The 27,837-nt window shown below is 44.1% G+C and overlaps 1 protein-coding gene across 2 annotated transcripts in view; it reads left to right on the forward strand.

Annotated features, from left to right (window-relative positions):
• The window catches only part of CCDC93 (coiled-coil domain containing 93), a 91,754-nt gene that overhangs the window by 45,973 nt on the left and 17,944 nt on the right, over positions 1-27,837 (forward strand). For both annotated transcript variants that reach the window (XM_008143458.3, XM_054723224.1), the window contains exons 12-17: positions 10,662-10,778; positions 18,105-18,167; positions 23,860-23,933; positions 25,074-25,155; positions 26,031-26,102; positions 27,389-27,442. In XM_008143458.3, the coding sequence (XP_008141680.1) occupies positions 10,662-10,778; positions 18,105-18,167; positions 23,860-23,933; positions 25,074-25,155; positions 26,031-26,102; positions 27,389-27,442 (462 nt within the window). The remainder of the gene's footprint in view (positions 1-10,661; positions 10,779-18,104; positions 18,168-23,859; positions 23,934-25,073; positions 25,156-26,030; positions 26,103-27,388; positions 27,443-27,837) is intronic.

The raw sequence follows: 27,837 nt of genomic DNA on the forward strand, positions 1-27,837 counted from the left end.
CTAGGTATGTGCCCTGACCAGGAAACAAACCTGCAACCTTTTGGTGTATGGGACAATGCTCCAGCCAACGGAGCCACTCGGTCCAGGCTCCAGCTTGATTTCTTTTCTGCCAAAGAACTGGCAGAATTGGTTCTCTAGATGGGATGATTTCCTCTTTCAGCAAACATCTATTGAGCATGTGCTTTGTCCCAGGCAGTGTCAGGTGTAGGGACAGGGATAGAGTTGTAAGACATGCATGCTGTCCTGAGGAGCTCCCAGTTAGGAGTCAGTCAGCCTGTAAGGAGATAAATTACAGGATAATATCATTTGTGTGATCTAAGTAGACATCACTTGCTACTTGGTGTGTGTTGTCAATTGAAATGTCAGTATGTGCCCAAAGAAAGTGTTTGGTATAGTTGATATTGAACTTTTTTCCTATTAATAATTAGGTAGAATAGATGACTTTTTAAAATTGTACCCACTTGAAGTGAAACGGGAGAGAATAGTTTAAGAGGGTCTAGGGCAGTGATGGGCAACCTTTTGAGCTTGGTGTGTCAAACTTCGCTAAAAAACTGAGCATAACTCGGGTAGTGTGTCACTTTGAGGAAAAAACATTATTTCGCAAATGTTTCATCCTCAGGAGCAGCAAATGTTTCATCCTCGGCATGCGGCCACCTCAGCGGCCGCGTGTCATCAGAAATGGACACGCGTGTCAGCACTGACACGCGTGTCATAGGTTCGCCATCTGGTCTAGGGACTGAGTAAAGATAACCATCCCCCAGGGACCTTGCCTGGACCAGAAGGTCATGGGAAGCTTAGCTACTTAATTAGAGAATCAGGCCTGAGCTGAAACCAGGATGGTTTCTAATAAGCTTAATGTGAATATTTCTAATCCCATCATCTGACTACAAAGATCATTTTAACATTTTCTAGCAGGACTGGTATATGGAGTGGGGGAAGTAGAATGGGGAAAAGGAGGAATTGGCCTTTTGGGAACCTCCTACTCTGGCCCCGGATGGAAAAACGCAGGTTGGGATCAGAAGGGTGAAAGCAAGGGTAAATTTTTGCCCCTTCCTTCTAGACTGTGTTTCTTTACATAAGGCCACAGGGATACACAAGTCATATCCTAAGTCCATATACTTTTGGAGGGCCAGGAGTTCATCTTTCATCTCTGTTGCCTAATACATAAGCGGTGTTCTGTAGAAGACTGTAGACTCACCCAATAGCCATGAAAGGTGACTTTCCTTTTTCAGATAGGCTCCTCTGTGATGATGTGTGGTTCAGCTCCTTGTTGTCTCCTTCACAGCACTGCTAACAATGCATCGTTTAATTTGTCTTTGCCTGTCTCCCTGGACTAGAATGTTTGTTGTCAACAAGGACTGGGATCTTTGTAGATCATAAACATTTGTTGAAGGGAGAAGAAGGAAAAAGAAGAGCTTTCAAAATGCTCTCTCTGTGGCACAATTTAGGCTTGGAGCGAAATAAGGTAGAGGATACAGCCCCTTTATTTATAAACTAGAGGCCCAGTGCACAAAATTCGGGCACTCGGGTGGGGGGGTTCCTCAGCCCAGCCTGCGCCCTCTCGCAATCTGGGAGCTCTGGCGGGGAGGGGAGGGATGTCTGCCTGCCTGCTGGCTGCTCCTTAGTGCTGCCACGGAGGCAGGAGAGGGTCCCGCCACTGCTGCTGCGCTCGTCAGCCGTGAGCCCGGCTTCTGGCTGAGCTGCGCTCCCCCGGTGGGAGCACACTGACTACCAGGGGACAGCTCCTATGTTGAGCGTCTGCCCCCTGGTGGTCAGTACGCGTCATAGCGACCAGTTGTTCACGTTTGGTCGATTTGCATGTTAGCCTTTTATTATATAGGATGAATCAGTTTTTCCTGACTAGACTGTGAAGGTCCAGGGGTAAGGTCTGTGTCTCTTTCCACATTCACACTGCCTACCACTGTGCCTCACACATAATAGGTTCTGAGTAAAAGTTAGTTGAACTAAACCAAGGAAGCTAGGGAGAGATATTTAAAACTATAATCAGAATTTAAAGATTAAGGAACCCAGTAAATCTGGAGAGAATCATGCTAAATGTGTTTGCATTAACAAACTGCTTAAAAATTTCCTAAATTCTGAGTGACCAATGAGATACACTGTAACTAACAGCAAGGAGAATGGTATTTCTAATGAATTGTCAACCTGATGGAATTGTCTAAAGCTTTATGTCACAGCCTATACCTTTCAGGGTCTTATCAATTTGGATAAAGACATAGGATTTAGTTTTATCAGATTTGATCATCATTTAAAGCTGGAAAAGAAAAGGTGGCTAGTACACTGGAGAATAGAATCAATATTCAAAAATATCTTAGGCCCTAGATGGTTTGGCTCAGTGGATAGAGCGTTGGCTTGTGGACTTGAAGGGCCCCAGGTTCGATTCCAGTCAAGGGCACATGTCCAGGTTGCAGGTTCGATTCCCCAGTAGGGGGTGTGCAAGAGGGTCTGCTTTCCATTAATAAAACCGGATACATAAACATTCTTTTTAAGATTCTTGACTCCTCCTAATGCAATCCCATACATTTCAAAGCCACATTCATATAACATTGATGAATCTAAGGCACAGCTCTGGCCACAGAGCATCCCTGCCAGAATGCACTTAACATTTAGGAAATGTGAAAAAATCACTGATGTTTCTCTCTTCCTCTCTGAAATCAATAAAAATATATTATTTAAAAAATTGCTATGAAAAATATATATATCTTAGATTGAAATTATGAGCCCAAACCAATAAATTCATTGTTTAAAGAAGGTAAATGTGAACTATTTTATTTAGTTTCAGGAAAACTAGTCATATAAATTCAGGATTTGATGAAGATACCATCTAACCTAACAGCAGTTCCTGGAGATAAAAGTGAGAGGTTTTGGATTTTTTCACATTTCCTAAATGTTAAGTGCATTCTGGCTGGGATGCTCTATGGCCAGAGCTGTGCCTTAGATTCATCAATGTTATATGAATGTGGCTTTGAAATGTATGGGATTGCATTAGGAGGAGTCAAGAATCTTAAAAAGAATATTTATGTATCCGGTTTTATTAATGGAAAGCAGAGTGTAGATCAGGGAAAGTGGATGGATGATCCCATTCTGTCTGCAGTTCTGATTCCATCTGGAGTACTTGGAAAGATCACTTATAAGCTAGGGTATTTGCAGAGGATAACAGCCAAGATGACAAAGGATACTGACATCTATGATAATAAAAGTATAATATGCTAATTAGACCAGACAGCCAAACAATCTTTTGGACGTCATTCCGAACGTCTTTCTGGACAAAGCCACAGGGGCGGGGGCCGAGGCAGAGGCGGTTAGAGGCGATCAGGCATGCAGGCGAGCAGTTAGGGGCGATCGGGCAAGCAGGCAGAGTGGTTAGGGGTGATCAGGCAGACAGGCAAGCAGTTAGGGGCATCAGGCAGGCAGGCGAGTGGTTAGGGGCGATCAGGCAGGTGAGCAGTTAGGAGCCAGCAGTCCCAGATTGCAAGAGGGATGTCCAACTGATCAGGCCTACTAGGTAACCTGCAGTCGGACATCCCCCAAGGGGTCCCGATTGCAAGAGGGTTCAAGCCGGGCTGAGGCACACCCCCCCCCCCCGCATGAATTTCGTGCACTGGGCCTCTAGTCTGTATAATAAAAGCCTAAGTGACTGTTATGGCAGAATGACCAGAACGACCGGTCGCTATGATGCACACTGACCACCATGGGTCAGACGCCCAACACAGGAGCTACCCCCTGGTGGTCAGTGCACTCCTACAGGGGGAGCGCCACTCAGCCAGAAGCCGGGCTCATGGCTGGTGAGCGCAGGCGGTGGTGGTGGAGCCTCTGCCGTGGTAAGAAGCGAGCGGTCCTGGACTGCAAGAGCCCCAGACTGTGAGAGCCCCTGATTGCAAAAGGGATGTCTGACTGCTGGCTTAGTCCCGATCCCCGGGGCCTCTAGTCTTGTTTTAAAAAGGAGAAAGGAAAGAGCTGTGGATGCTTCTAGATGAGATAAATGGAACTGTGAAAGAATGATTACATTTAATCTCCATTGCTTCAGGGAAGAATGGGTGGGTACTTGTTTGAGTCTTTACACATCTGATTTTATTGTCTTTTGCTAGCTCTTGCTCATGATACTTTGACTTGGTGTGTGCTTTTGATTTTTGACTGTGAATTCATATTCCTTGGAAATTTACCTGTAGAAATTCTTTGAGGCTTAGAGTTGAAGCTTTGTTCTATAGCAGATTTGCTTTTGTTTTTGACAGACACCTAGGGACACCCAGCCCAAGCTTGTACTTACAGTATTGACTTGTGGGTTTTTGGACCATCCCGTTAGTGTGTAAATTTAGATTGCAGATCCAAATGTGGGCCAATCTGTTGTTACAAAATCTCAATGCAGATATTTTCCTTTTTACACCTGTGTCAAGGTTTATGCATAGCAGGTGTTGAATTGTAAAAATCAAATGTTGAGATCACCTGGTTTTGGCAAATACGCTCAAGAAAAAAGCCAATTTCAGTGGGTATACATACCTTCCTGTATTTCCACTTTCACTAGTTTTTTGGCCATCCAGGATTTCATACATTCTAGCTAGCTTTAGATTTTTTAAAAGATTAAAAATAAATATTTTAACTTGTTTTTAATAGGAGGGTTCATCAAGGTGTCAGAAACTGAAGTTCATCTGTTCAGTAGATAACTTTGGACACCCTGCGATAGGGATCTTTATTATTGACAGCTTACTAACCATATTTTTAGGAGGGAGGGGGGTGACATAGGAGAGATTCCTGTATTAGCAAGTAATTCCTGTGTTGTTATATAAATAACCTTTTAGGTCTCTTTCATTATCAAAGTATGTAGTTTTAGCTAAAGTAATCATTTTTGTTTCTCTGAGGAATTTACTATTTTGAACTGGGTTAATATTGTTGAATGACATTTATATCTGATTCCACTCGAATGAAAGTTGTGAATGTGTGTCAGTTATTAGAAAACATTGAATCTGCACTGGAAGTCATCTAATCCATGTTGTAGTTTTGAAAGCACGTTCCTAATCTGAAATGGTTGAACAAAATTAGATTGGTTCTATAGCCCTCACTCCAGTGTAAACACAAATGGAATATTTGTATATGGCTGGTATTTTTTGAGAAATGTACTTTTCAAGTAGAAATCAGTTAAGATGCCCCAGGACTTAAATTTTTTTTCTGTCAAGGAATTATTGAAAAGCTCCCTTTCCTATTCTCCACCTGGACAATTTTATGTCATCTTTCAAGATCCAACTTGGTCATCTTCAGTGTTCTTCCCAGTGTGACTCTCAGTGAACATAATGTCAGATGAGACATACTGTTTTAAAAATATGCTTCTGCCTTCATCAGTCTGATGCTTTTAGTTGCATAGAGGTTATTGAAAGAAATGAAAAACTTAGATTGCTTAATTAAAGGTATGTTTGGAAAATTGAGCAATCAGCTTTTCCCTGACTAGGTTAAGAGCTCTTCACTGTTTAGCTCTGGAATAAATGACTTTTCTGTGCAAAAATAATTTCCCATTAAACAAGGCAGTTTGCATAGCACCATCTCTAATTTTTTTTATTTTTTATCCTCACCTGAGGATATTTTTCCATTGATTTTTAGAGACGAGTAGAAGAGAGAGGGAAAGACAGAGAGAAACATCAATCTGAGAGAGAGACATCCATTGGTTACCTCTTGCACACCCCCTGACCAGGGTCTAGGCTGGGGAGAAGCCTACAACTGCAGTTCATGTCCTTGACCGGAATCGAACGTGGGACCCTTAGGCCCTCAGGCCAGTGCTCTATCCATTGAGCCAAACCAGCTAGGGCTGCATAGCACCATCTCTAGACTCAAAAGCAAATGAAGGAACTCACAAATTTATATGTACTATGGACCTGTTCATTGCACATTATTCATTTTAATTGGGCTTGAGAAATGTCAGATATGGAAATGGCACTTACTTTTCTGATACTAGTGTACATTAAAGCTTTGCAGGTGCAAATTTAAGGGACTCCACGGAGCAATGAGAATTACTACCTAGCAATAAGAGAAAGGATTTTGAAAGCCTGTGTTTCTGAGAACATCCTATATAATAAAGAGGGAATATGCAAATTGACCATCACTCCACCACAAAGATGGCGGCGCCCACAGCGGAGGTTGGGAGGGTTCCATAACACAAGATGGCTGCACCCACAGCGGAGGCAGGGTTTGCATAACACAGGATGGCTGCACCCACAGCAGAAGCCGAGTTCCTGTAACTAGCCTTAACGAGCAATCAGCAGGGACCTCAGGCTGTGACCCCTGCCCAGCAGGGCTTGACGGGGGACATCAGGCCACGCCCCCCAGCCCAGGGGGCTTGACAGGGGACCTCAGGCCGGGGGACCTCAGGCCATACCCCCCACCTGGCAGGGCTTGACAAGGGGCGTCAGGCCGGGGGACCTCAGGCCGTGCCTCCCCCGCAACGGGGCTTGACGGGGGACCTGAGGCTGCACCCCCCACCCAGCGGGGCTTGACGAGGGACCTCAGGCCACGCCCCCGCCTGGCGGGGCTTGACAGGGGATCTCAGGCCACGTCCCCCAACTGGCAGGGCTTGACAGGGGACCTCAAGGCACGCCCCCTGCCCCGGCCCAGGCTGGGGGCCCTCAGGCTGTGCCCCCCCTCCCTAGCACTGGGCCAGGGGACCTGAGGCTGTGCCCCTCGCCCGGCGGGGCTTGACAAGGGTGGGACCAGCTGGGTCTGGATCTAGCCCAATGGGGGAGGGGGCCAGCTGGGTCTGGGTCTTGAGCAATTTTGAGGCCCAGGTCGGTGGGCGGGGACTTGACTCTGGGTCCTGTGGTGTGCCCCAGACTCTGACAGGAGGAAGATTTTCATATCCATTTTACTAATTTTCTTTCATCTCTGACACTTCTATTATAGAGAAAGGACAAATAGCAATATTAAAATATTTCCTCTAATTAATCCCCTTTTGCACTGGGCCACTAGTATATTATCATTGAGGAGATATAATAGTACATTTGGACAGAGACTTCAAGTCTTTCTGTGCACTGCAAGTATTTTCCCTCTGTATGGTTTTTTGAATCACCTGTCTAGTAAAAAAAGTAGAATCAGAAAAGAACTTTCTCCTCTGAATGTTGTATAAATGATGGTGGGCCCACACCCATGATTGGGACCAATACATTACTCCTGATTACGTCAGGCCCCATAGATTAAAGTAGAGATTCTCAAAATTTTGTTTCAGGACCCTTTAGAACTCTTAAAAATTACTGAGATCCCAATAGCTTATGTATTAATTCATTTACAAGTGACAATAAAAAATACATATTAACATCAAAGCAATGATATCACATGTCATGAAAGTTTCACTGTAAAATCATGAGAGAGAGAGAGAGAGAGAGAGAAAGGGAAAGAGAAAGAGAGAGAGAGAGGCAGAAACAGAGAGACAAAGAGAGAAGGAAGGAAGGGATGGAGGGAGGGGGGAAGGAAGGAAGGGAGGAAGGAAAGAAAATAGCCAGCCAGAGAGAGAAAAAGAAAGGCCAGCCTGGAAATCTTTTAGGTATAAAGATAGCTACTGGTTTTTTCCTCCATGAAGAGTTCTTGGAAGTGAAGTCAAAGGTCATAGTTCTAACACTTTGTACACCATAACCATCTATAGCCACAAACCTCGCATATCAACTCAGGTCACCCAATTTTTAAATCAGACTTGTCAATGACATCTCTGGGTTTGTAAAGAAAATTATGGTAACTTAAAATTCATAAATATTCCAGTGCACCTGAAAGAAAAGGGGATGGTTTCTGTTTTGGACAAATGGCAGTTAACGGGTTAAAACAAAGCTGTGTGTACCAGGTATCCTATCTAATAAAAGAGCAATATGCAAATTTACCATCACTCCAACACACAAGATGGCTGTCCCCATGTGGTCAAAGATGGCTGCCCCCATGTAGACACAAGATGGCCTCCACAAGATGGTTAGCAGGGGTGGGCAGATGGGAGGGACCAGGCCTGCAAGGGAGGGCAGTTGGGGGCAATCAAGCCTGCAGAAGAGGGCAGTTAGGGGTGACCTGGCCAGCAGAGGAGGGATGTTGGGGGCAACCTGGCCTGCAGGGAAGGGCAGTAGGGGGGTACCCAGGCCTGCAGGGGAGAGCAGTGGGGGGGGGGGGGACCAGGCCTGCAGGGGAGGGCAGTTAGGGGTTACCAGGTCTGCAGGGGAGAGCAGTTAGGGGCAAACAGGTTGGCAGGGGAGTGGTTAGAGGGTGATCAGGCTGGCAGGCAGAAATGGTTAGGGGCAATCAGGAAAGCAGGCAGGCGAGCAGTTGGGAGCCAGCAGTCCTGGATTGTGAGAGGGATGTCCAACTGCCCGTTTAGGCCCAATCCCGGTAGGATCGGGCCTAAACGGGCAGTCAGACATCCCTCGAGGGGTCCCAGATTGGAGAGGGTGCTGGCTGGGCTGAGGGACACGCCCCCCACCATGCACGAATTTCATGCACCGGGCCTCTAGTACTTGATAAGATGGTGTGGAACCTGGTGGAAAATGCAGTTTTCATTCTCTTGGAACCCAGGCCATAAAGTCAGTTAATGGGCAGGTAAACCTGCTAAGAGTTGAAGACATCATCCAGCCCAAGCCCAAGTGCAGAATAGTGCTGAATGAATGTGTGCTCACCCCTGCAGACAGGAGCTGTCTTACATGAACTGATCCCCCAGAGCCTGTCTGCCCACAGCTTGGTCTGCTCCAAAGCCAGGCAGGCAGCTGGAGGAGATCAGGGTACTCAAGAGGATCCGAAAAGCAAACAGAGAGACGTACCATATGGGATAGTTCCTGTGAATGGGGAATTAATTCTATTTCAAATGTCAATAAATCATGAGATAGAAGGCTTATGTAATTCTGCTAGTAAGGTAAAATGCCTTGAGGATATTCCAGTGACACTTTAGAAATCAAGGTCAAAGAATCTAATTGGGTGTTAAAACCCAAATCTGAAATTATCTACAAGAGAAAAGCAACTAAATATATAACACCCAGTTTAGGGTGATGCAGTCAAAGTAGAGCAGATATAATTATTTAATTATAATTCTGTTTCTGACAAGTGATTTGAAAATTGAGAAGGGTTGGTCTTTCCTCTTTCCCGCTCCTCCCCCCCCCCCCCTTTTTTGTACTCAAATGATTTTCAGAAACAACTCTTTTTCCCCAGACTCCATGTTGTGGATATCTTGTTGTGCCCAATTGCATCTTTAAAAGGTAACTCCAATTCCAATAAATCCAGATAAGCTGGAATATGTTACTTGACATTTTCCAAAATCCCAGGTTTCAAGGCTAGATATATTGCAAAACCAAATGCTTCGTTTATGGCCTGCCCACAAAATAGAAAATGATGTTTCTTACTATTTTATGCAACCATATCCTGCTGATTGTTTCCTACCTCCAGAGTTGTTAAGAAGCAAAAAAACAAAAACAAAAAAACACCTCATCATCTGTTAATAATGCTACTGAATAATTCAGGGAAGTCCTTAGCCAAAATAAATGATGACTATGACATCTGATTTCTCCTCCTCCTCCTCCTCACTCTCCCATCTCTTCCCCATGGGTAAGTCTTCCAGACTTTCAAGCTCATGATCACTGTTAAAAATCAAATACCCAAATTGTTTTGTTGCGCTTAGGTTTAAAGTCAGTGATTCGCTTGGAATTGAGATGCTTCCATGGGCATTTACTGTTTAATAAAGTTATCTATGATCATCCAACAAGTATTCTAAGTATACCTATTGCAACAAGGTCAGCTTTTTTGTTTCTTTTTGGGGGACTTCTCTTTGGTATCTTGAGGCATGTATTTGTATTCAGAATCTACACCAGGCTGCTTCCTTGTTTGTGTGATTTCTCAGTAATGTTGCTACATTTACCTCACTTGATCCAGAAATCTCTCCCTTATGACAGTCTCTGTGTCTGTCCAACCTTTCTTCTTCATCCCTTCCCTATATAATTCTGGAATTTCCTCCTGCCGTCTATCACCAACTTTTATCCCTCTCAAATCTATGCTCTGTGAACACCAGAAAAAGAGAAATAAGAAATGGTTAAAAGTGCACATGGGTGGGGGAGAAATAAGTTGGGAGAATGTTGCTTTTCGTTACAAGTGTTTCTGACTGGTTATACTTTTTTAACCACCTTCTATAATAAAAGTGTAGTATGCAAATTGTCCCCTCAACAGTGAGGTCGTCCAGGAGTTTGACCAAGGGGCAAGGCTGACCAGTGGCCAGGGGAAAGGAGGGAATACCCAGCTGGCAGCCGGCAGCCACTAGGGACCCTACCAGTGCACGAATTTTGTGCACTGGGCCTCTAGTATGCTTATAATACTTTATGAGATTAAATCAATTCATCATTCTTGACAATTCCAGAATTGTATTCTAAAGATGTTAATGTGATGATGTTATTCCTCTAAGACCCTTTGATGATGCTCCATTGCCTATATGTTATCAACAAACCACTGTTACATATTCTTGTGCTTCTGTACATGCTTGCCTCTGCCAGGGATGCAGATCCCATTGATAGGGATGGATCATTGTGCCAGTCTTCTTCTCTGGACCTGGGGTTTGCACGGGTGCTCTGCCCAGACTGAGCAGGGATGGAGCTGTCTTACATGAACTCAGGTGGACTAATGAAATCTTCTGCATTTGCCCTCCCTGTTTTCCACAGCAGTCTGAGCTATCAGCTGAAGGAAGTCCAGAAAAAATAGGAACCTCCCAACTTCATCATCGGAAAGTCATTTCCTTGAACAAGCAGATTCTGCAGAAGACCAAACATCTGGAAGAGGTTGGTGTTTTCCTTTTATAATTTTATTTATGTAAAATGAAACTATCCTTCATGAAGGTAAAAATTGGGGAAGGAGTTAAGATTGTTGTGGTAGAATGGTCGAAGGAGGTTCCAGGACAGGGGTCAGCATACTCTAGTCCTTATGCCAATCCAGCCTCCACTTCTTTTTGTAAGTAAAGTTTTATTGGAATACATGTACACCCATACGTTTGTATGTTTTCTGTGGCTACTTTCAAGCTCCAGTGGCAGAGTTGACTAGGTGCAGCAGAGACCACATGGCCTACAAAGCCTAAAATATTGATTATCTGGCCCCTTACAGAAGAAGTTTGCCAACCTCTATTCTAGAAGATTACAGAGCAAGAGTAGTATTTATTCACAAATAACTTCCTCAGTACCTCTGTGTGCTGGGAACTAAACTAGGCTATGTGGATGAATGAAGAACAAGTTATGATCCTGCTTTCAAGGATCTTCAAGTAATAATGAGAGACATACACTACATCATTCACACACCTCATTTAGTTACATCTGTGGTAAGTGCTTGAAGGAGGCGTCTAGAGAGCCGAGAGAGCACCTGAGGGGAGACCTGTTGAGTAGGTGCTGGCTGCGAAGGAAGTCTGCATGGGAGGTGTGGGGCTTGGGTGAGGACTTATGCAATAACATGAACTAAGACCTGAAAAAGGATAGGTCTTGGCCAATATCTCTTTTGTGGCTGGAGAATCGTGAGTGAGGCATCTAATTGGCAGAATATGATCAGACAAGATCTCTGAGGTGAAGTTAAGGACAGTGAAAGCCATTGGAGGTTTTAAGTAGGAGAGTAGCAGGATCAGTTTGCATGTTTCAAAGACCATTCTGTTTGCTGAAGGAGCATGAGTTCATTGTATTTGGGTGAGAAGGAGTTTAGGAAGAACCATTAGGAGGCTGATCCAGTGGTCCAGACATGAGCTTTTGGTGGCGTTGACTAGTGGTAATAGGGGAAATGGAGGAAACCAGATCATTTTTGAGAGAGCTTTAGGAGATGGCGTTCTGTAATACTTGATGATAGATGGAACTGTTTTAGAAAGACCTTCACATATTCTTGAAAAGAAGGCATAAGAGGAAGCTGGGGAGTTTGACTCCGGAACAGTCATTAGAAGACAAATGTTATATGCTTCAGTTGCATTGGCAATAACATTTAATTAGGAAAATACATGTAGCAGAAGATGGGAATGAATATGGCTTTCTAAAGAACAGTTCACCAGTAGTTTCTGTAACAATTGATTTTCCAAAAATGGGTGCTAGTTTGCATTATGAACTTGTATATTTTTCATCTTTTCAAATCCCACATAGTATATCAAATGGTCCTACCCAGTCATTTTTTTTTATTGAATTTGTTCGACCACAGATGAAAAAACAGTAGGCTGGATTTACCAAATGCTCTGTATCATAAACAAACAAGGATTCCAAGGTGGACTGTGATTTGGTTTTCATTTGATAATTTGTTTAGGCATTTTAATTCACAGTACAGAAAGTATTATCTTTACCTCTGACCCTTGCCAGTGAAAAGAACCTGAAAGTGATTGGTTCAAAAAGGACTCAGCACAGAATTGAATGAGCATGAATCAAGGATGAGGCTTTATCCATCAGAATGTCTTTGTCTTCTGAGGAAGGATAGTTTGGGGGATATTGCAGACCCCATGAACCAGATTATCTCAGCATGAGTAGATGTTTTCTTTCAACTCCTGTCTAAACTTGGAGAGAAGGAGTGCTGTGCGCCCTTCCAGTGGCAGTGCTGGCACATTCTTAGTCCAGGTGAAAGGGTAGCGTCTCTGAACCTGTTTACCAAGAGCCTAGTATTTTTTTGAATACTTCCTAACATGTAGTCAGTAAAGGACAGTGATCATTATTGCAGTGGCTAGTGTTGCTAAAAATAACCCAGCATGTGCAATAACCCCTGCCTATGTATCTAGGCCAATTGGATGAGGAAAATGAGGCAGGGACATAGACATTTAATCGGGGTCACATAGCACTTATGAGGTTAGGGGGTCTCAAATGATGATAAACATGTGCCTAGAGAGGTTGCTTTAAGGACAAAATGAAAAATATAAACAGGCATGCACTTTTTAATGAACCAAAGCTTTATGCAAATATAAGACACCAAAGATGAGAATGTTTCCAAATAAGCCTAGATGTGAATGTTTTATAAAGATTCAAAATCAACATCAAAATTTTCATAAACATTTTTTTCCAAAAAATTATTTGAGCTATAAGAATATACATTTTTTCTAGGTTACTTGCTAAATAAACCCATTTTAATTTGGAATGTTCTATCAAAAAAATCTGAAGCTTCTAAACTTTGTTACTGCCCCTAAATTTGCCCTGCTACAAAAGATTGCTCACCTCTAGGCTAGCTGGTCTACAGAATTGTTTAATCTTCTAATAGTGTCTAATTGTATCTGTCAGAAGTCACAGGGCAACAAACAACAATCCTAACAGCAAGCCTTTTGTGTAAGAATCCAGGTCTTTAGAGCTTCAACCCTAGTTCCTTCCATTCTCTCAACTGCCTCTCTGGCCACCTCATCTGGCCTTGTATTTCCATCTTACACTTATTTCTTGGTTCACACTGAATAGAGAGCCACAGTGAGGGAGTATATACTGTGTGTGTGTGTGTGTTTCACACGCGCACACATGCGTAAATGTGCTAAACACACATTTTTTTTCTGTCTCATCAATTTGTAAATGCTTCCAACACATTTTTGTGTTTGTTTTTTTTTTTAATTATAGGGATCATACAAGCTTACTGTAAATAAACCAAATAGTATAGAACTATCTATACTAATAAAAGGGTAATATGCAAATTGGACACAACACCCTCACAGTAACAACCGAACAGCAGGCTGCGTGGGGTGACAAGGCCAGCAGGGGGGTTAGCGAGGGACGACCAAACTACTGACCAGCAGGCTGCGTGGGGCGACCATGCCAGCAGGGAGGGTTAGCGAGGGACGACCAAAGGACTGAGCAGCAGGCTGTGTGGGGCGACCAGGCTGGCAGGCGGGGTAGCAAGGGACGACCAAACTACTGACCAGCAGGCTGCGTGGGGCAACCAGGCCAGCAGGGAGTTAGCGAGGGACGACCAAACTACTGACCAGCAGGCTTCACGGGGCAACCAGGCCGGCAGGAGGGGCAGTGAGGGGCAACCAGGCCATCAGGGGGGCAGTTGGGGGCAACCAGGCTGGCGGAGGTGCAATTAGGGGCGATCAGGCTGACAGGCAGAGGCGGTTAGGGGTGATCAGGCTGGCAGGGGGCCCAGTTAGGGATGATCAGGCAGGCAGGCAGGTGTGCAGTTAGGATCCAGCGGTCCTGGATTATGAGAGGGATGTCCAATCCTTGGGATCGGGCCGAAACCGGCAGTCGGACATCCCCCAAGGGGTCCCAGATTGGAGAGGGTTCAGGCTGGGCTGAGGGGGACCCCCTCCTCCTCCTGTACATGAATTTCATGCACCGGCCTCTAGTATAAAAATAAAAATGTTGCTCCGGCTGGTGTGGTTCAGTAGTTGAGTGTCAACCTATGAACCAGTAGGTCACGATTAAATTCCTGCTCAGGGCACCTGCCCAGATTGTGGGCTCGATCCCCAGTAGAGGCATGCAGGAGGCAGTCGATCGATGTTTCTCTCTCATCGATGTTTCTATCTCTCTATCCCTCTCCTCTACTTTCCTCTCTCTAAAATCAGTTTTTAAAAATGTTTTTAAAAATGATAAAAATGCCAAAACCGGTTTGGCTCAGTGGATAGAGCGTCAGCCTGCGGACTGAAGGGTCCCGGGTTCGATTCCGGTCAAGGGCATGTACCTTGGTTGCGGGCACATCCCCAGTAGGGGGTGTGCAGGAGGCAGCTGATCGATGTTTCTCTCTCATCGATGTTTCTAACTCTCTATCTCTCTCCCTTCCTCTCTGTAAAAAATCAATAAAATATATTAAAAAAAAAAAAAATGATAAAAATGCTCCACTTCTTAGCCCAGCCTTTTTTTTCTAGGCCTTTGCAAGCACTTATATATGCTTATTTACCTGGGGACACTGGGTTGTCTGGTTACAAGATTGAATTTTTTTTTAACCTCTTCTATCACAAATATCTCTTTTTCAGTAATAATAATGGCTAATAACATTTTTACTGAGTAATTACAAGGTGTGTGTTTTTAAATTAACTCCTTCAGTTCATACAACATCCTTATGAAGAAGTTACTGCTACTGTCCTCTCCCATCCAATTATTAACCAGTCCTGACCTTGCTTAGCTGCTGAGATCAGACAAAATCAGACATGTTCAGGGTGGTATGACTTTAGATTATCCTCAATTTACAAATAAGGAAATGGACACACAGAAGTGAGGTAATTTTGCCGTGGTCTCACAGCTTATGAGCAATGCAACTAAGATTTGAACATATAGATCTACCTCATTCTTTATAATGTCTGTTTAATGTGACATAGGATATATGTACCATAATTTATTTAACTTGTTCCCCATTTATGGGTATGTAGGTTTTTCCAAGATTTTTTTCCCAATTGCAAATTTATGTTACCATGAATACCTTCATGCCATCATCTTTGCACAAATCCTATATAATAAAAGGGTAATATGCAAATTGACCAAATGGTGGAATGACCAGAATGCCCCCAGCTTCTCGCCCCAGCTGGCCCTGCCCCTGAGCAGGGCCCCCCACCCCGAGCAGGGGTAGGGCCAGCTGGCAAACCGCCCACAGCCCCTCGCCCCAGCTGGCCTGCCCCCAATGGCCCCTATCAGGAGGGCTGGCTGGACCCCACCAGTGCACAAATTCATGCACCAGACCTCTATATGAAAATATTTCTTTAAGATAAATGTTAGGAAGTGGAATTACTGGATCAAAAAATATCTGCCTTTTCAATTTTGCTAAAAACTGTCAAATTATTCATAAATTAGCTTACCAATTTGCAGTTCTAACAATAGTATGTAAGAGAATCAAAACTTGACATCTAAGAACCTCTCCTACACGATAATATAGGGGGAAAGCAACCAAGATGCACCTGTGGAGAAGGTTTTAGCCCAACAGAGAAATGGAGAGGAGTAAAAGCAGGAGAAAGGAGTAGAGGACATCACAGGGTCCAACAAGAGAATATTTTGCAGTGGCACAGAACTGCAGTGCAGCTGGTAGATAACTCAGAAGACACCAGAGATTGAGGAAAGAAAGAGGAATCAAGAAAGAAAATATTGCGCTAGCCCGTTTGACTCAGTGGATAAAGTGTAGGCCTACGGACTGAAGGGTCTCGGGTTCAATTCCAATCAAGGGCACATGCTGGGGTTGCGGGCTTGATCCTCAGTTGGGGGTATGCAGGAGGCAGCCGATTAATGATACCCTCTCATCATTGATGTTTCTATCGCTCTCTTTCTCTCCCTTCCTCTCTGAAATCAATAAAAATATTTTTTTAAAAAAAGAAAAGAAAGAAAATATTGGCCCTGGCTGGTGTTGCTCAGTTGGTTGAGCATCGCCCCATGCACTGAGAGGTTGCCAGTTTGATTCCCGGTCAGGGCATATGCCTGGGTTGCTGGCTTGATCCCCAGTTGGGGGCGTGCAGGAGGCAGCTGATCAATGATTCTCTTTCATTGATGTTTCTATCTCTCTCTCCCTCTCCCTTCTTCTCTCTATAAAATCAATAAACACATATTTAAAAAAGAAACATTTTTAAAAACGAAATGAAAGTATTAAGCAGCAGCTGAATTTGGGGGCAATGAAGGTTAATGAAGAAGAAAATGGAGATAGGAGAATCATGGAGGATTAGAGCAAGGTGAAAACTAAGCCTGGCTACGGAGACATTTCCTTTTTAAATAAATATGATCAGATGCGACGAGGAAAACTCTTGGTAGTTAAGTTAATTGGAGGAGAGGTGAGTCTTCCATTCTTAGCACACATCTACTTCCCTGCCAAGATCCAGCCTGTGTGAGTCCGTCTTTGTACTCCCAGATGAGTAAGGTGACTGTTTCCTTGGGCATCCGTCCCCTGGGCCTGTCTGCTGCTGCTCTTCTCATACTTTACTTCCCAGTTTACTAGTCCAGCTCCTTGAGGGCAAGGGCTGTGTCATGTCCCAAGTCTCCTCCCACTCACCTCATTTGAGCAGAGCTTTGGGTAAATGTCAGGTGTATGGGTGCAGGGATTAGAGGAGGGCAGGATGGTGGGTGAAGGAGGTGGGGAAAATGCCAGGATCCCTTCCTGGAGCCCCAAAGAATATCAAGAGTTAAATCACTAGGATTTCAAGAGAAAAAACAAAAACAAAACACTTTCTCCAGAAATATTCTCATCTGCCAGTTACACAAACAGGTTAATAAAAGCTCTCATTACACAGGTGGCTCCCTTTGAAAAGGAAGAAGCCAGAGCAAACCTGCTTCCCTCCTTCATCACTTCTGCTCTCTGCTTGAGTTGGCTTCCTGGTAGGCTTTGTTGAAGTGTAACCATTCATCAGTCTGAAGACTGGTAATTAGAAGTATGATTGAGGAGTCATGATTTCTGAAGATGATACTGTTTTCAATAAGTTGCTTACAGGTTCAAGGATGGGCAAGTTATTTTGTCATAATTTTTGAGCTATAGGATAAAATTTCTCATTGTTAATTTGTACACAGGTAACAGTCTGCTACTTCCCCTTTTCAAAAGTAGAAACGTACAAACCCTTTGAACTTTTAATGGAACGTTTTCAGATTTCTACAAGTTCATAGACAGCACAAGGCTATACCTTTTCAGTAAGAAAAAGAGAAATGACATTTTTGAGATTCAAGTTTACAATTTATGTAACTTTGAACATAAAGGTAATTGATTTTCTTTCTGTTAGTGTTGAAGTCCTAAGTCCTTTCTTCTATCTTGCGTTATTTGCCAGCCAGTCATATTCTGTGCTAGAATCATGAGTGCTGAAATGCAGTGTGTATTCTGTGATGGGCAAGTTGGTTAACTGAATCATTTGTAGCCAGATAGAAAAATTAGACCTGAATGTAAATCCAGGCTTTATCAGTTATCAGCTATAAAGCAAGTCACTTCACCCTTCTGAGTCTCTATTTCCTTATTTGTAAGATAAGGATAATGTCTTCTCCCATTGAATATTAGGTTCAGTGATAGGATTTATGCAGAATATCTAGCATATCTTATGACTGTACTTGATACTAATTATATATGAGTTTTCTCTTCATTTGTTCTTGGCAACCTTTCTAAAATTCCCATGTTTGCTCAGTTTAAATCTTTCTAAGCTTCCATTTTTTCATCTGTGAAATGGGGATTTCATCCATATCTGTGTTGTAAGGATCAAATGAGAGCCAATGTCTTCTATCTTTCATTTACAGCTGCAGGCAAATCATACCACTCTACAAGCCAGATACGATGAAACGAAGAAAACACTGACACAGGTGAGCAGATTTTCCTTCCTCCGTGGGCCATCTTAAGAATCATGTTGACCTGCATTATTAATGGAATGCCGTGTGTCATCTGTCTGTGTGGAGGAGTCATGAGTCCCTTCTCAGGGCTCAGGTCCATTTGGGGGCATAGGACAATCATATGACAGTGCCTGACCCATGCCACTAGTTTATCCATGCTTCCATGTTCTAGCCCATCCACGATTTAAGTGGGAGAGATCACTGAGTTGGCTTGCTGAGGAAGGCAGGCCACATAGGTGGGGACAGGCCACATAGAAAAACATGAGGGGTCATTCACAGTAAGTGGCCCCTGCTCCTCAAGCTGCAAGTTGTAGAATAGTTCCAAATACTGAATTCCATGAGAGTGAGGCGGTTTCTGTTTGTAATACGAGAGAATCACAGTGATATAATTTGCTGTTCAAACTTTCTTAGTAAGCCTAGGTGGGGTGGTTGGGGTTGGGGAGGTGTCTCAGGAGGAAGAGAGGGTTTTGGTATATTTTGAAGCATATGATTCATTTTCTAATCCAGGTTACAAGTGTACCACCTCACATCATCATTAGAGTGTTGCTTCCCTCCATGTCTGATATCCTAGGAAACAAATACCTCTGACACCAGCTCTGTCGTGAGGGGAGTGAGATATTTATGCCCTTGCATACCCATAGAACTACCCTCATCTGGATCAGAAAAGCTCTTGTTGGGACTAGGGAGCTCAGGCTGTGGCTGTACTCCACAGGGCCTCACTGCAAGTGCCCCACGTACTACTTTTTGGACTTGGTGGAAACTGGACTGATGTTTAAAGACATTTCTGAAACCAAACCAGTGGTCCCTATTTTTTAAAATTTTACATGAAATTTACCCATTTAAATTCTTATAGATAGCAGTATGCAGCACTTGTAAGCCTGAAAACCTGACGAAGCTTTTTAATTCTGACCTGGACTCAACTCTTTGATTATTATCAGAATGCTTAAAAAGGGAAGTTAGAGTAAATTGTTTAAAATTCTTTCTAAAGATGCCTGCATTGCATTAGGATCAGCTTTCTTTCCACTTTTCTGTGACTATATTCCTTATGGATTAGATGGCAAACTCCTGGTGTGGAATTTCTACTGCTGTCCTTTAATGCTGCAAAGTCCCTAACGTGAAGTTTGCAAAGTCATGGATCAGTCTTTATGTAATAATCTGGGAAAGATTAAAGACAAAACATCTTGATATCAATTTCCTAAAACACATATATGCCTTAGGATATAAATCCTAAGTGGCTATAAAGTGGCTTTTTGTACTAAACATTAAATCAAGTATTTGTTGAGCCCCTTTCAGAAAGATAGACGTGTGATTTAAGTCAATAATAAGAGATAGTCTTCCTACCCTCAAATAATGCAGCCAGCATTAGTGTGTGCTGGGTGTGCTCTGGGCACGTCACTTTTATTAGTCCATTTTATCTTCCCAACAGCCCTAACAACACACTGTTACCATCCTTGTTCTGTAGATAGGGAAACTAAGGCAGAAAGGTCATGCACAGGGCCAGCTGGCAGTCTGGCACCAAAGACCTCTCGGAGACTAGTGGGACAGTCAAACTAATTCCCATCCACAAAAATGGGAAGCTCTACAAAACCTAGTTCTGAACTACATAGGAAGGAGCCTGATTTGGTCAGAGTACTAAAGACCAGGCCCCTGCATTAATAATGAGCTTCGTGTTTGGGCCTCAGTCTCCTTATCTATTCTAGGCAAAGATTGGCAAAGTGAATACTCTGTACCCTTTTAACCAGTATTCCCAGGCATTACCTTTTCAGCAAAAGCTACCCTTCCGGGATAACCTAGTGGCACTAAAAAAACGGGGAGACACGTCTTTCCAGTAAATCAGAGAAAATAAAGCAGAGCATGATGGATAGAGAACAGGTGACTATATAAAATCTGTGGGGGCCCTAGCTGGTTTGGCTCAGTGGATAGAGTCTGAGCCTGTGGACTGAAGGGTCCTGGGTTCAATTCCAGTTAAGGGAGGGTACATACCCAGATTGCATGCTCGATCCCCAGTAGGGGGTGTGCAGGAAGCAGCCAATCAGTGATTCTCTCTCATCATTTATGTTTCTATCTCTCTCTCTCTCCCTCCTTCCTCTCTGAAATCAATAAAATATTTTAAAAAGATAAAAATAAAATTTGTGGGGGAGGCTGCACACCATTGTAAGAAGACCTGAGACTGGCTGGCCCCTGCATTGGCTGCCAGATTCTAGCCTGTCCACTTTTTAATTTCAGTAATCCTAACTTTAATTTCCTGTATGTGAGCTTGAGCCTTTCTAATGTAAGCAGTATCTTGTCCTCTCTCTCTAGGGATATTAATTGTCTGAAGTTTTTCTTATAAACTATTTCTTCAGATCAAAATTCATGTTGAGTTGATACATCTTTTTTATGGCATTATCTTTCTTCAGATGTTTGATAATTTTTTATGGTATGTCTATCTTTGATTCTCAAATTTCCTTTTACGAATCATGTGGATTCTGTATCTTTTTAAAATATATATATATTTTATTGATTTTTCACAGAGAGGAAGGGAGAGGGATAGAGAGTTAGAAACATCGATGAGAGAGAAACATCGATCAGCCGCCTCCTGCACACTCCCCACTGGGTATGTGCCTGCAACCAAGGTACATGCCCTTGACCGGAATCGAACCTGGGACCCTTGAGTCCGCAGGCCAACACTCTATCTACTGAGCCAAACCGGTTAGGGCTCTGTATCTATTTTATGCAGCTTGCTTCATGTGATTATTCTGGAAGGGTGGGTCCTACTCTTCGGTGGGATCAGCCAGTGGTAACTAATATTCGGGGTTGGAGAACTCACCCTTTCTCCTGGGTACCTTGCCCTGCCTCTGTGACTCAAGCACCAGCTCTTGAATTAGCTCATGGGTTGAGGGCCATGATGCTTGATCCAGCTGGCTGTTCCTGATGCATATCAGTCCTTCTGTGTTTGCTAATTCCACACAGTAGGCCACCTCAGTCCATCTCTGTCTCTTGGCCATTTTTCTTGTCCCTTGTTCCAACATAATAGTATGGATTTTTAGGACCTGAGGCAAGAAGGGGTTGCTGCAACTTTTACTTGGTCTTTCATTTTCAACTAAAATCCTTGGAACTTTTTTTTTAACGTTATTTTGAATAAGTAACCCATTTACATGGTTCAAAATTCAACAAGTACAAAGGGTTCACTCCAGGAACTCAGCCACACAGTTACCTTCTCCAGAGGTGACTGTAGTGTGACCAACTTCTTATGAATCTTTCTGGAAGTAATGTATCTATCTAATAAAAGAGTAATATGCAAATTGATCATCACTCCAAGACAAAAGATGGCCGCCCCCATGTGGACACAAGATGGCCACCACAAGATTGTCTACAGGGGAGGGCAGTTGTGGGTGACCAGGCCAGCAGAGGAGGGCAGTTGGAGGTGACCAGGCCAGCAGAGGAGGGCAGTTGGGGGGGACCCAGGCCAGCAGGGGAGGGCAGTTAGGGGAGACCAGGCCGGCAGGGAAGGGCAGTTAGTGGGCGATCAGGCCAGCAGGGGAGGGCAGTGAGGGGTGACAGGGCCAGCAGAGTAGGGCAGTTAGGGGTGACCAGGCCGGCAGGGGAGGGCAGTTAGGGGCAATCGGGCCAGCCGGGGAGCAGTTAGGCATCGACCATGCTGGCAGGGGAGTGGTTAGGGGGTGATCAGGCTGGCAGGCAGAAGTGGTTAGGGGCAATCAGGCAGAGGCAGGTGAGCGGTTGGGAGCCAGCAGTCCTGGATTGTGAGAGGGATCGGGCCTAAACGGGCAGTCAGACATCCCTTAAGGGGTCCCAGATTCGAGAGGGTGCAGGCTGGTCTGAGGGACACCCCCCACCACCACCATGCACGAATTTCGTGCACCAGGCCTCTAGTGAATATATAAGTAACCTGCACATTCTTTTATACATGTATACATTTAATGTATATACATTCTTTTTTTTTTTTTAATATATTTTATTGATTTCTTACAGAGAGGAAGGGAGAGGGATAGAGAGCTAGAAACATTGATGAGAGAGAAACATCGACTAGCTGCCTCCTGCACACCCCCTACCGGGAATGTGCCCACAACCATTGTACATGCCCTTGACCGGAATCGAACCTGGGACCTTTCAGTCCGCAGGCCAACGCTCTATCCACTGAGCCAAACCGGCTTCGGCTATATACATTCTTTATACTAATTGGAAGCATATTATACTTAGGGTTTTGTACCTTGTTTTCTTAACAGTAGATATTAGAGTTCATTATAAAAACTGCATTCTTTTTAATAGTATGTTAGTATTCTATTATATAATAACTAGAGGTCCAGTGCACGAAATTCGTGCAGTGGGGGGGCGTGGCGAGCCCTCAGCCTGGCCTGCACCCTCTCCAATCTGGGATCCCTCTTGTAATCCTGAACCACTGGCTCCTAACTGCTCACCTGCCTGTCCTCCCGGGAAACCCAGGGCCAAGGGCTTCCTGCTGACACCATCTCTACTCTGGTCTCCCCCCAGTGCAGCCCAAAGGCCCAGCTCCTCCCGCACCCCAACCCTCAGCCTGTCTCCAGTCCCTCCTGCCTGCCAGGTTAGGGATCTCACAGGTCAGCCCTCTGGCTGCTGGGATCCAGGCCGTTTCCTGGTGCAGGAGCTTGCTGGTTAACAAAACCTTGGCAACAACTTTCAATCAAGAAGCAAATGGTTGTAAAAAGTCAAAAGTAATGTTGATAGCAGGTGCCTTTCAGTAGGAAGGGGGGAATAAAAGGAGTGGCTGTGTACAACTATCTATACTAATAGGGATAGTAGTACCCTACTCTGCTGGCCCCGTCACCCCTAACTTCCCTCCCTGCTGGCCTGATCACAACTGCCCTCCCCTGCTGGCCTGATCGCCCACAACTGCCCTCCCCTGCCGGCCTAATGGCCCTAACTGCTCTCCCCTGCTAGCCTGATTCCCCTAACTGCCTATCTGTTCTCCCCTCCTGGCCTGATCCTCCTAACTGCCTATCTGTTCTCCCCTCCTGGCCTGATCCTCCTAACTGCCTATCTGCTCTCCCTTCCTCTCCACGCCCTTCCTCTCCACACCCGGCACAGGCGTGCTGAGAGCTCTCTGCCATGGCCCCGCCCTGTCCTGATTGGTTGTTACATGATGGCGTCCCAGCCAATTTGCATACTCCTCTATTATTAGTATAGATAGTTGTACACTTTAGTTTATTTTTCAAATTTTCTTTTTTAAAAACCTCACAATCTGACTCAAAATGGAGGTGAAATAATTCAAGAAGATAGGAGATTTAACCCTCTTCCCTGTTAATTAACATTCTGAAATTTAAACCCAGGTCTGTCTTTCACAGCCACTCCTTTTATTCCCCCCTTCCTACTGAAAGGCACCTGCTATCAACATTACTTTTGACTTTTTACAACCATTTGCTTCTTGATTGAAAGTTGTTGCCAAGGTTTTGTTAACCAGCAAGCAATATGTGTCAAGAAGGGTTTGGTTTTGACCTGCCCATGTTTTCCCTCTACCCCCATCCTATTTTTCTTGTTCACCTGTTTTCTCAATGTACAGCTAAATCCTGTGGGCTCAGCCACCTGTCAGAAGTGGAGTTCAGGTGGAACCACGGGGAAGGAGAATGGCAGCGCTCCCTCTTCTGTGTTACCAAATCTCTAGCAACAAGGCCTCCATTCTCTCTTGCAGTTGAAGAGTCATAGTGAGAAACTGGACAAGGAACAGGCAGCTCTTGAGAAGATAGAATCCAAAGCTGATCCAAGGTAAGAGGTTTCAGCATGTGTTTATTTTCTCTTTGAAGAAAGGGACTTCGCTAGTACCTGTTGGCTTAATTGGTTGGCTCACAGGACTAAGGAGCCAGAGGTCATGCTTTTGTCCTTGTACAGGTCAGTTAATTTCATGTGCTACCCAAAATGTGCCTGTCGCTCAGGCACATGCTGAGATGTGCTTGGGCTGCCTGTTCCTCCCAATTGCCCTGGAGATCAGAAGCAACATGTTTGGAGTTTTAATTATTTTTTCATTTTTCTGTTTTTAAAAACTAAGTAATACATTCACAGTACAAAAAGGCATATGGTGAAAAGTCTTTCTCCCACCCCATCCCCCAGACACCCAGTTCTCCCAGGAGTCAACCATTGTTACCAGTTTTTAACAGCACTCACTTCAGCCGTGTCTCCTTGGGAGTAAAGATGCAATTTGCAATTTTTTCTGCCAAAAATCAGCCTCTTTTTTTGTGGGGGTTTTTCCCCCCACTTTAAATTAAACATCTTTAGGCTATTCAAATTATACAGATAAAGCACTTACATTTGATGTTTTTGTCACCAAGCTGTTTGGGTAGTGAAATCTCCGAAGTGTCTGTCACTCACTTGAATGAGATAGTTAAATCATTAAGCTTCAGGCCCAGATTGAGCAGTTCTAGGTTCGATGGACATTTTAGCAAGGAAGTGCCCACAGCTTACTTGGCTTTATAATTAGAAAGCCCTCTCATGATATGAAGAAAAACTACTATTAGATACTTGACATTCTTATATTCAAATTAGTGTGTTTAATGACCTTAAGCAACGTGTTTCCTTTTCAGAATGGATATTAAAAATGGTTTTCCATATGCTTTGAATACGATTGAGTAATTGGTATCGTTAAGTATATCCAGTATTTTGAAATTAGTTGATGTTTCTGCAGTTGACATTTTAATTCTGGTTTCTGTAATGTTTGTTTAGATGTAGCTAATGGACTCTGGCATATAAATGAATAATAATGTCAGTCTTAATCACTTGTGGAGAACCCATTAGACACTTGGGAGAGACAAAGGAAATTAAAAGGGAGTCCTTTTTTAGCTGGGGACTTGGTTTTAGCTGTGATTCATAAAATCATAATAGCTTGCCATATGTCATTTTTTATCTTTTCAGTATTCTGCAGAACTTGAGAGCTCTTGTAGCCATGAATGAAAACCTAAAAAGCCAGGAACAGGAGTTTAAAGCACATTGTCGAGTAAGTGTTGCTTGGTGTCAGCAGACATTAAACCAGGGATCTTGTAAAATCTCTTGCTTTTCCTCCCCTTGCCATGATGTGGCATCCTATCCAGGTGCAGTCAGAAAAGGAGATTCCTGTCCTAGCCGGTTTGGGTTTTGGCTCCTCAGAGCTTCGGCCCTCAGACTAAAGGGTCATGGGTTTGATTCCGGTCAAGGGCACGTACCTTGGTTGCAGGCTCGATCCCCAACCCCAGACAGGGCATGTGCAGGAGGCAACCAAAAATGTGTATCTCTCACATTGATGATGTTGCTCTCTTTCTTGTCTCTCCCCCTCTCTTCCACTCTGTAAAAATCAGTGGAAAAAATATCCTTGGGTAAGGATTAACAACAACAAAAAAAAGAAAGAAAGAAATTCCTCAAACAGTTGTGTAAGATGAATAGAGTACTGTGGTAGGTACCCTCTGAGGACACCAGCTGTGCCAAACAGTCTTATAAACAATGTTTTCTAATTTACAAATGTATTTAAAAGAAAAGTCTTACCAAATATAAAGGAATAATATTATATAAAAGCAGGGATGTCCTGAAAACCTGGGATATCTGTTCATCCTGTGTATAAGTCCTTGTTTCTGCTGTCTGAGGACTTGATGTCTAGTAGTGGGGGTGATGTGTGCACAAGTGCCCATGACCACAGCAGGAAGCAAGAGATGCAAGCTCTGTGTAGCCTCCTGAAAAAACTGTCCCAGACTGACGGAGATAAGGGCAGCTAGTTCCTAATAGACTTTTTGTCTTAGCATAAACTCACAAAATATGAAAATAAGACTCTGGGTCAAGTTAAAAAGTGCATCCAGTTTCTAGCTTGTCCAAGTTTCATAAACATTTGTATCACTTTTGAAGGAGGAAATGACGCGGCTACAGCAGGATATTGAAAACCTGAAAGCGGAGAGAGCTCCAGGTGGAGAAGTAAAGGTAAAGGCCCTGCAGGAGTGCTCGAACTGTGAGGCGCTGTTATGACTCAGACTGAAAAGTTTCCTGGAGGACTAACCAGCAAAAGGACTGGCTGGAAAGATGAGTTTCCTTAACTTGGTCCTCTGAGTACAAATTTATCAGCTGTTTTCATCACATGATTTATTTAGATTTCTATCCCTCTCCTTTCTCTTCTTTCTAGTGGGTGAAAGACAGCAGTGGGTGTGGACGGCAGCTACTCCAAACGAGAATGGCCTATAAGTCTTCTTCTTCTTCCTTCAGGGAAGGGGTGTTTTCAGGAGCTGCCTGAGCTCTGCTTCCCACTCAACCTATTCTTCTCTAAATTTGGGACCACTTTACTCCTTTCACCCTCCATTCCTGCTAGGGACATGCCCCGCCCTTAGAAGGCAGCACTGAGCGGAAGCAGGGGAACAGTGCTGGGTTACTATCAGCTCCGGCAGCAGAGGCTTCCTGCATTGAGGGGCCTGCCTGGCTCTCTGAACAAAGACTAGGTCTCCTGAGGATCTAGTATGGGTTTCCATCAAGCATAGCACAAGGACAGAAAAGAGTGTCACCAGTATAAGCACTGCTGTGTTTGTTTCCCTTCTCACACTTGATTCAAGACTTATTTCCTGAGCATCCCTGTGCTTGGTGTGAGAGTTGGACATGATCTCAGACTCATCAATTGCACCATCTCCCTCATAAAAATAAGGAACTTGAGGCTCAGGGAGGGGAAGAAACTTGTGCAAGCCAATTAGCAGGAGTGCTCTCCAGCCCTTTTGCTTAGGGACTGAGAGGGACACTGCATATCAGTGGGGAGATGCCGCCTGCCTGGCATGTCATTTCAGCCAGACCACACTACTCTCCCCACCTGTGAGAAGGGGGAATACCAAAGTGTGGCCGTGCTGGGCAGTGGTGTCTGGGACCATCATCACACTGTCACCTCTCCAGTTGTTACTAAAGTTTTGAACCTTTGAGGCTCAAATCATCAGCTCCGTCAGCTTCTGAATTTGCATACATCACATACTCTTAGGATCCCGTTTCTTTTCTCATCAATCACATCTCCTTAGAAGGATTATTACATTCAAAGACAAAGTTAGCTTATTTGTAACTGACAGATATTTAAGAACAGTTTAAAATCTGGGGCTCATGTAGCACTATTCCCTTTCTGTTCCCTGACCAGACATGGTCGGTGAACTGTCCCCCACACCACTCCTTCCTACATCTAGACCCTCAGCTTCTATCCATTTGCCTTCCTCAGAGTTGTTTCTTACTGTTTACTGTTTCAGACCCCCTCCAGTGGAGAGCCGAATGATGCCCTCGCCCCCGTGATGGCTCACAATGTAAGTACCTTCCCGTTACCAGGACTGCCAGTGTTCTCTGCAGGTGTGGTGGCCAGCTTTATACTCTCCTGTGGCCCTTTCTCATGCCTGCTTTCATTTTCTCTGCGGCATCTCCTCATCTGGAATGTTGGGAGCATTGCCCCATTTTGCACACCTAGTCCCTCAGATGGAGGCAGGATCTCACCAGGGCTGGCCTTGAAGGCCACCATTCTAGGGAGGGTTTCTCCTAGCACCTTGTGCAGGAGTGCTGTCTTTACTCTGGCATCTCTGCTGAGAAAGGGGAAGCCTGCATTGGCCGTACATGCTGGTCACAACCCCTAGGCTCTGGGGGGTGGGTTGGTGAGAGGGAAGAACACCTCTCTTCATTGTACTACATTCCAGGGTCAGCAAACCAT

Source organism: Eptesicus fuscus, chromosome 11, assembly GCF_027574615.1.
Source record: "Eptesicus fuscus isolate TK198812 chromosome 11, DD_ASM_mEF_20220401, whole genome shotgun sequence".
Lineage (NCBI taxonomy): Eukaryota > Metazoa > Chordata > Mammalia > Chiroptera > Vespertilionidae > Eptesicus > Eptesicus fuscus.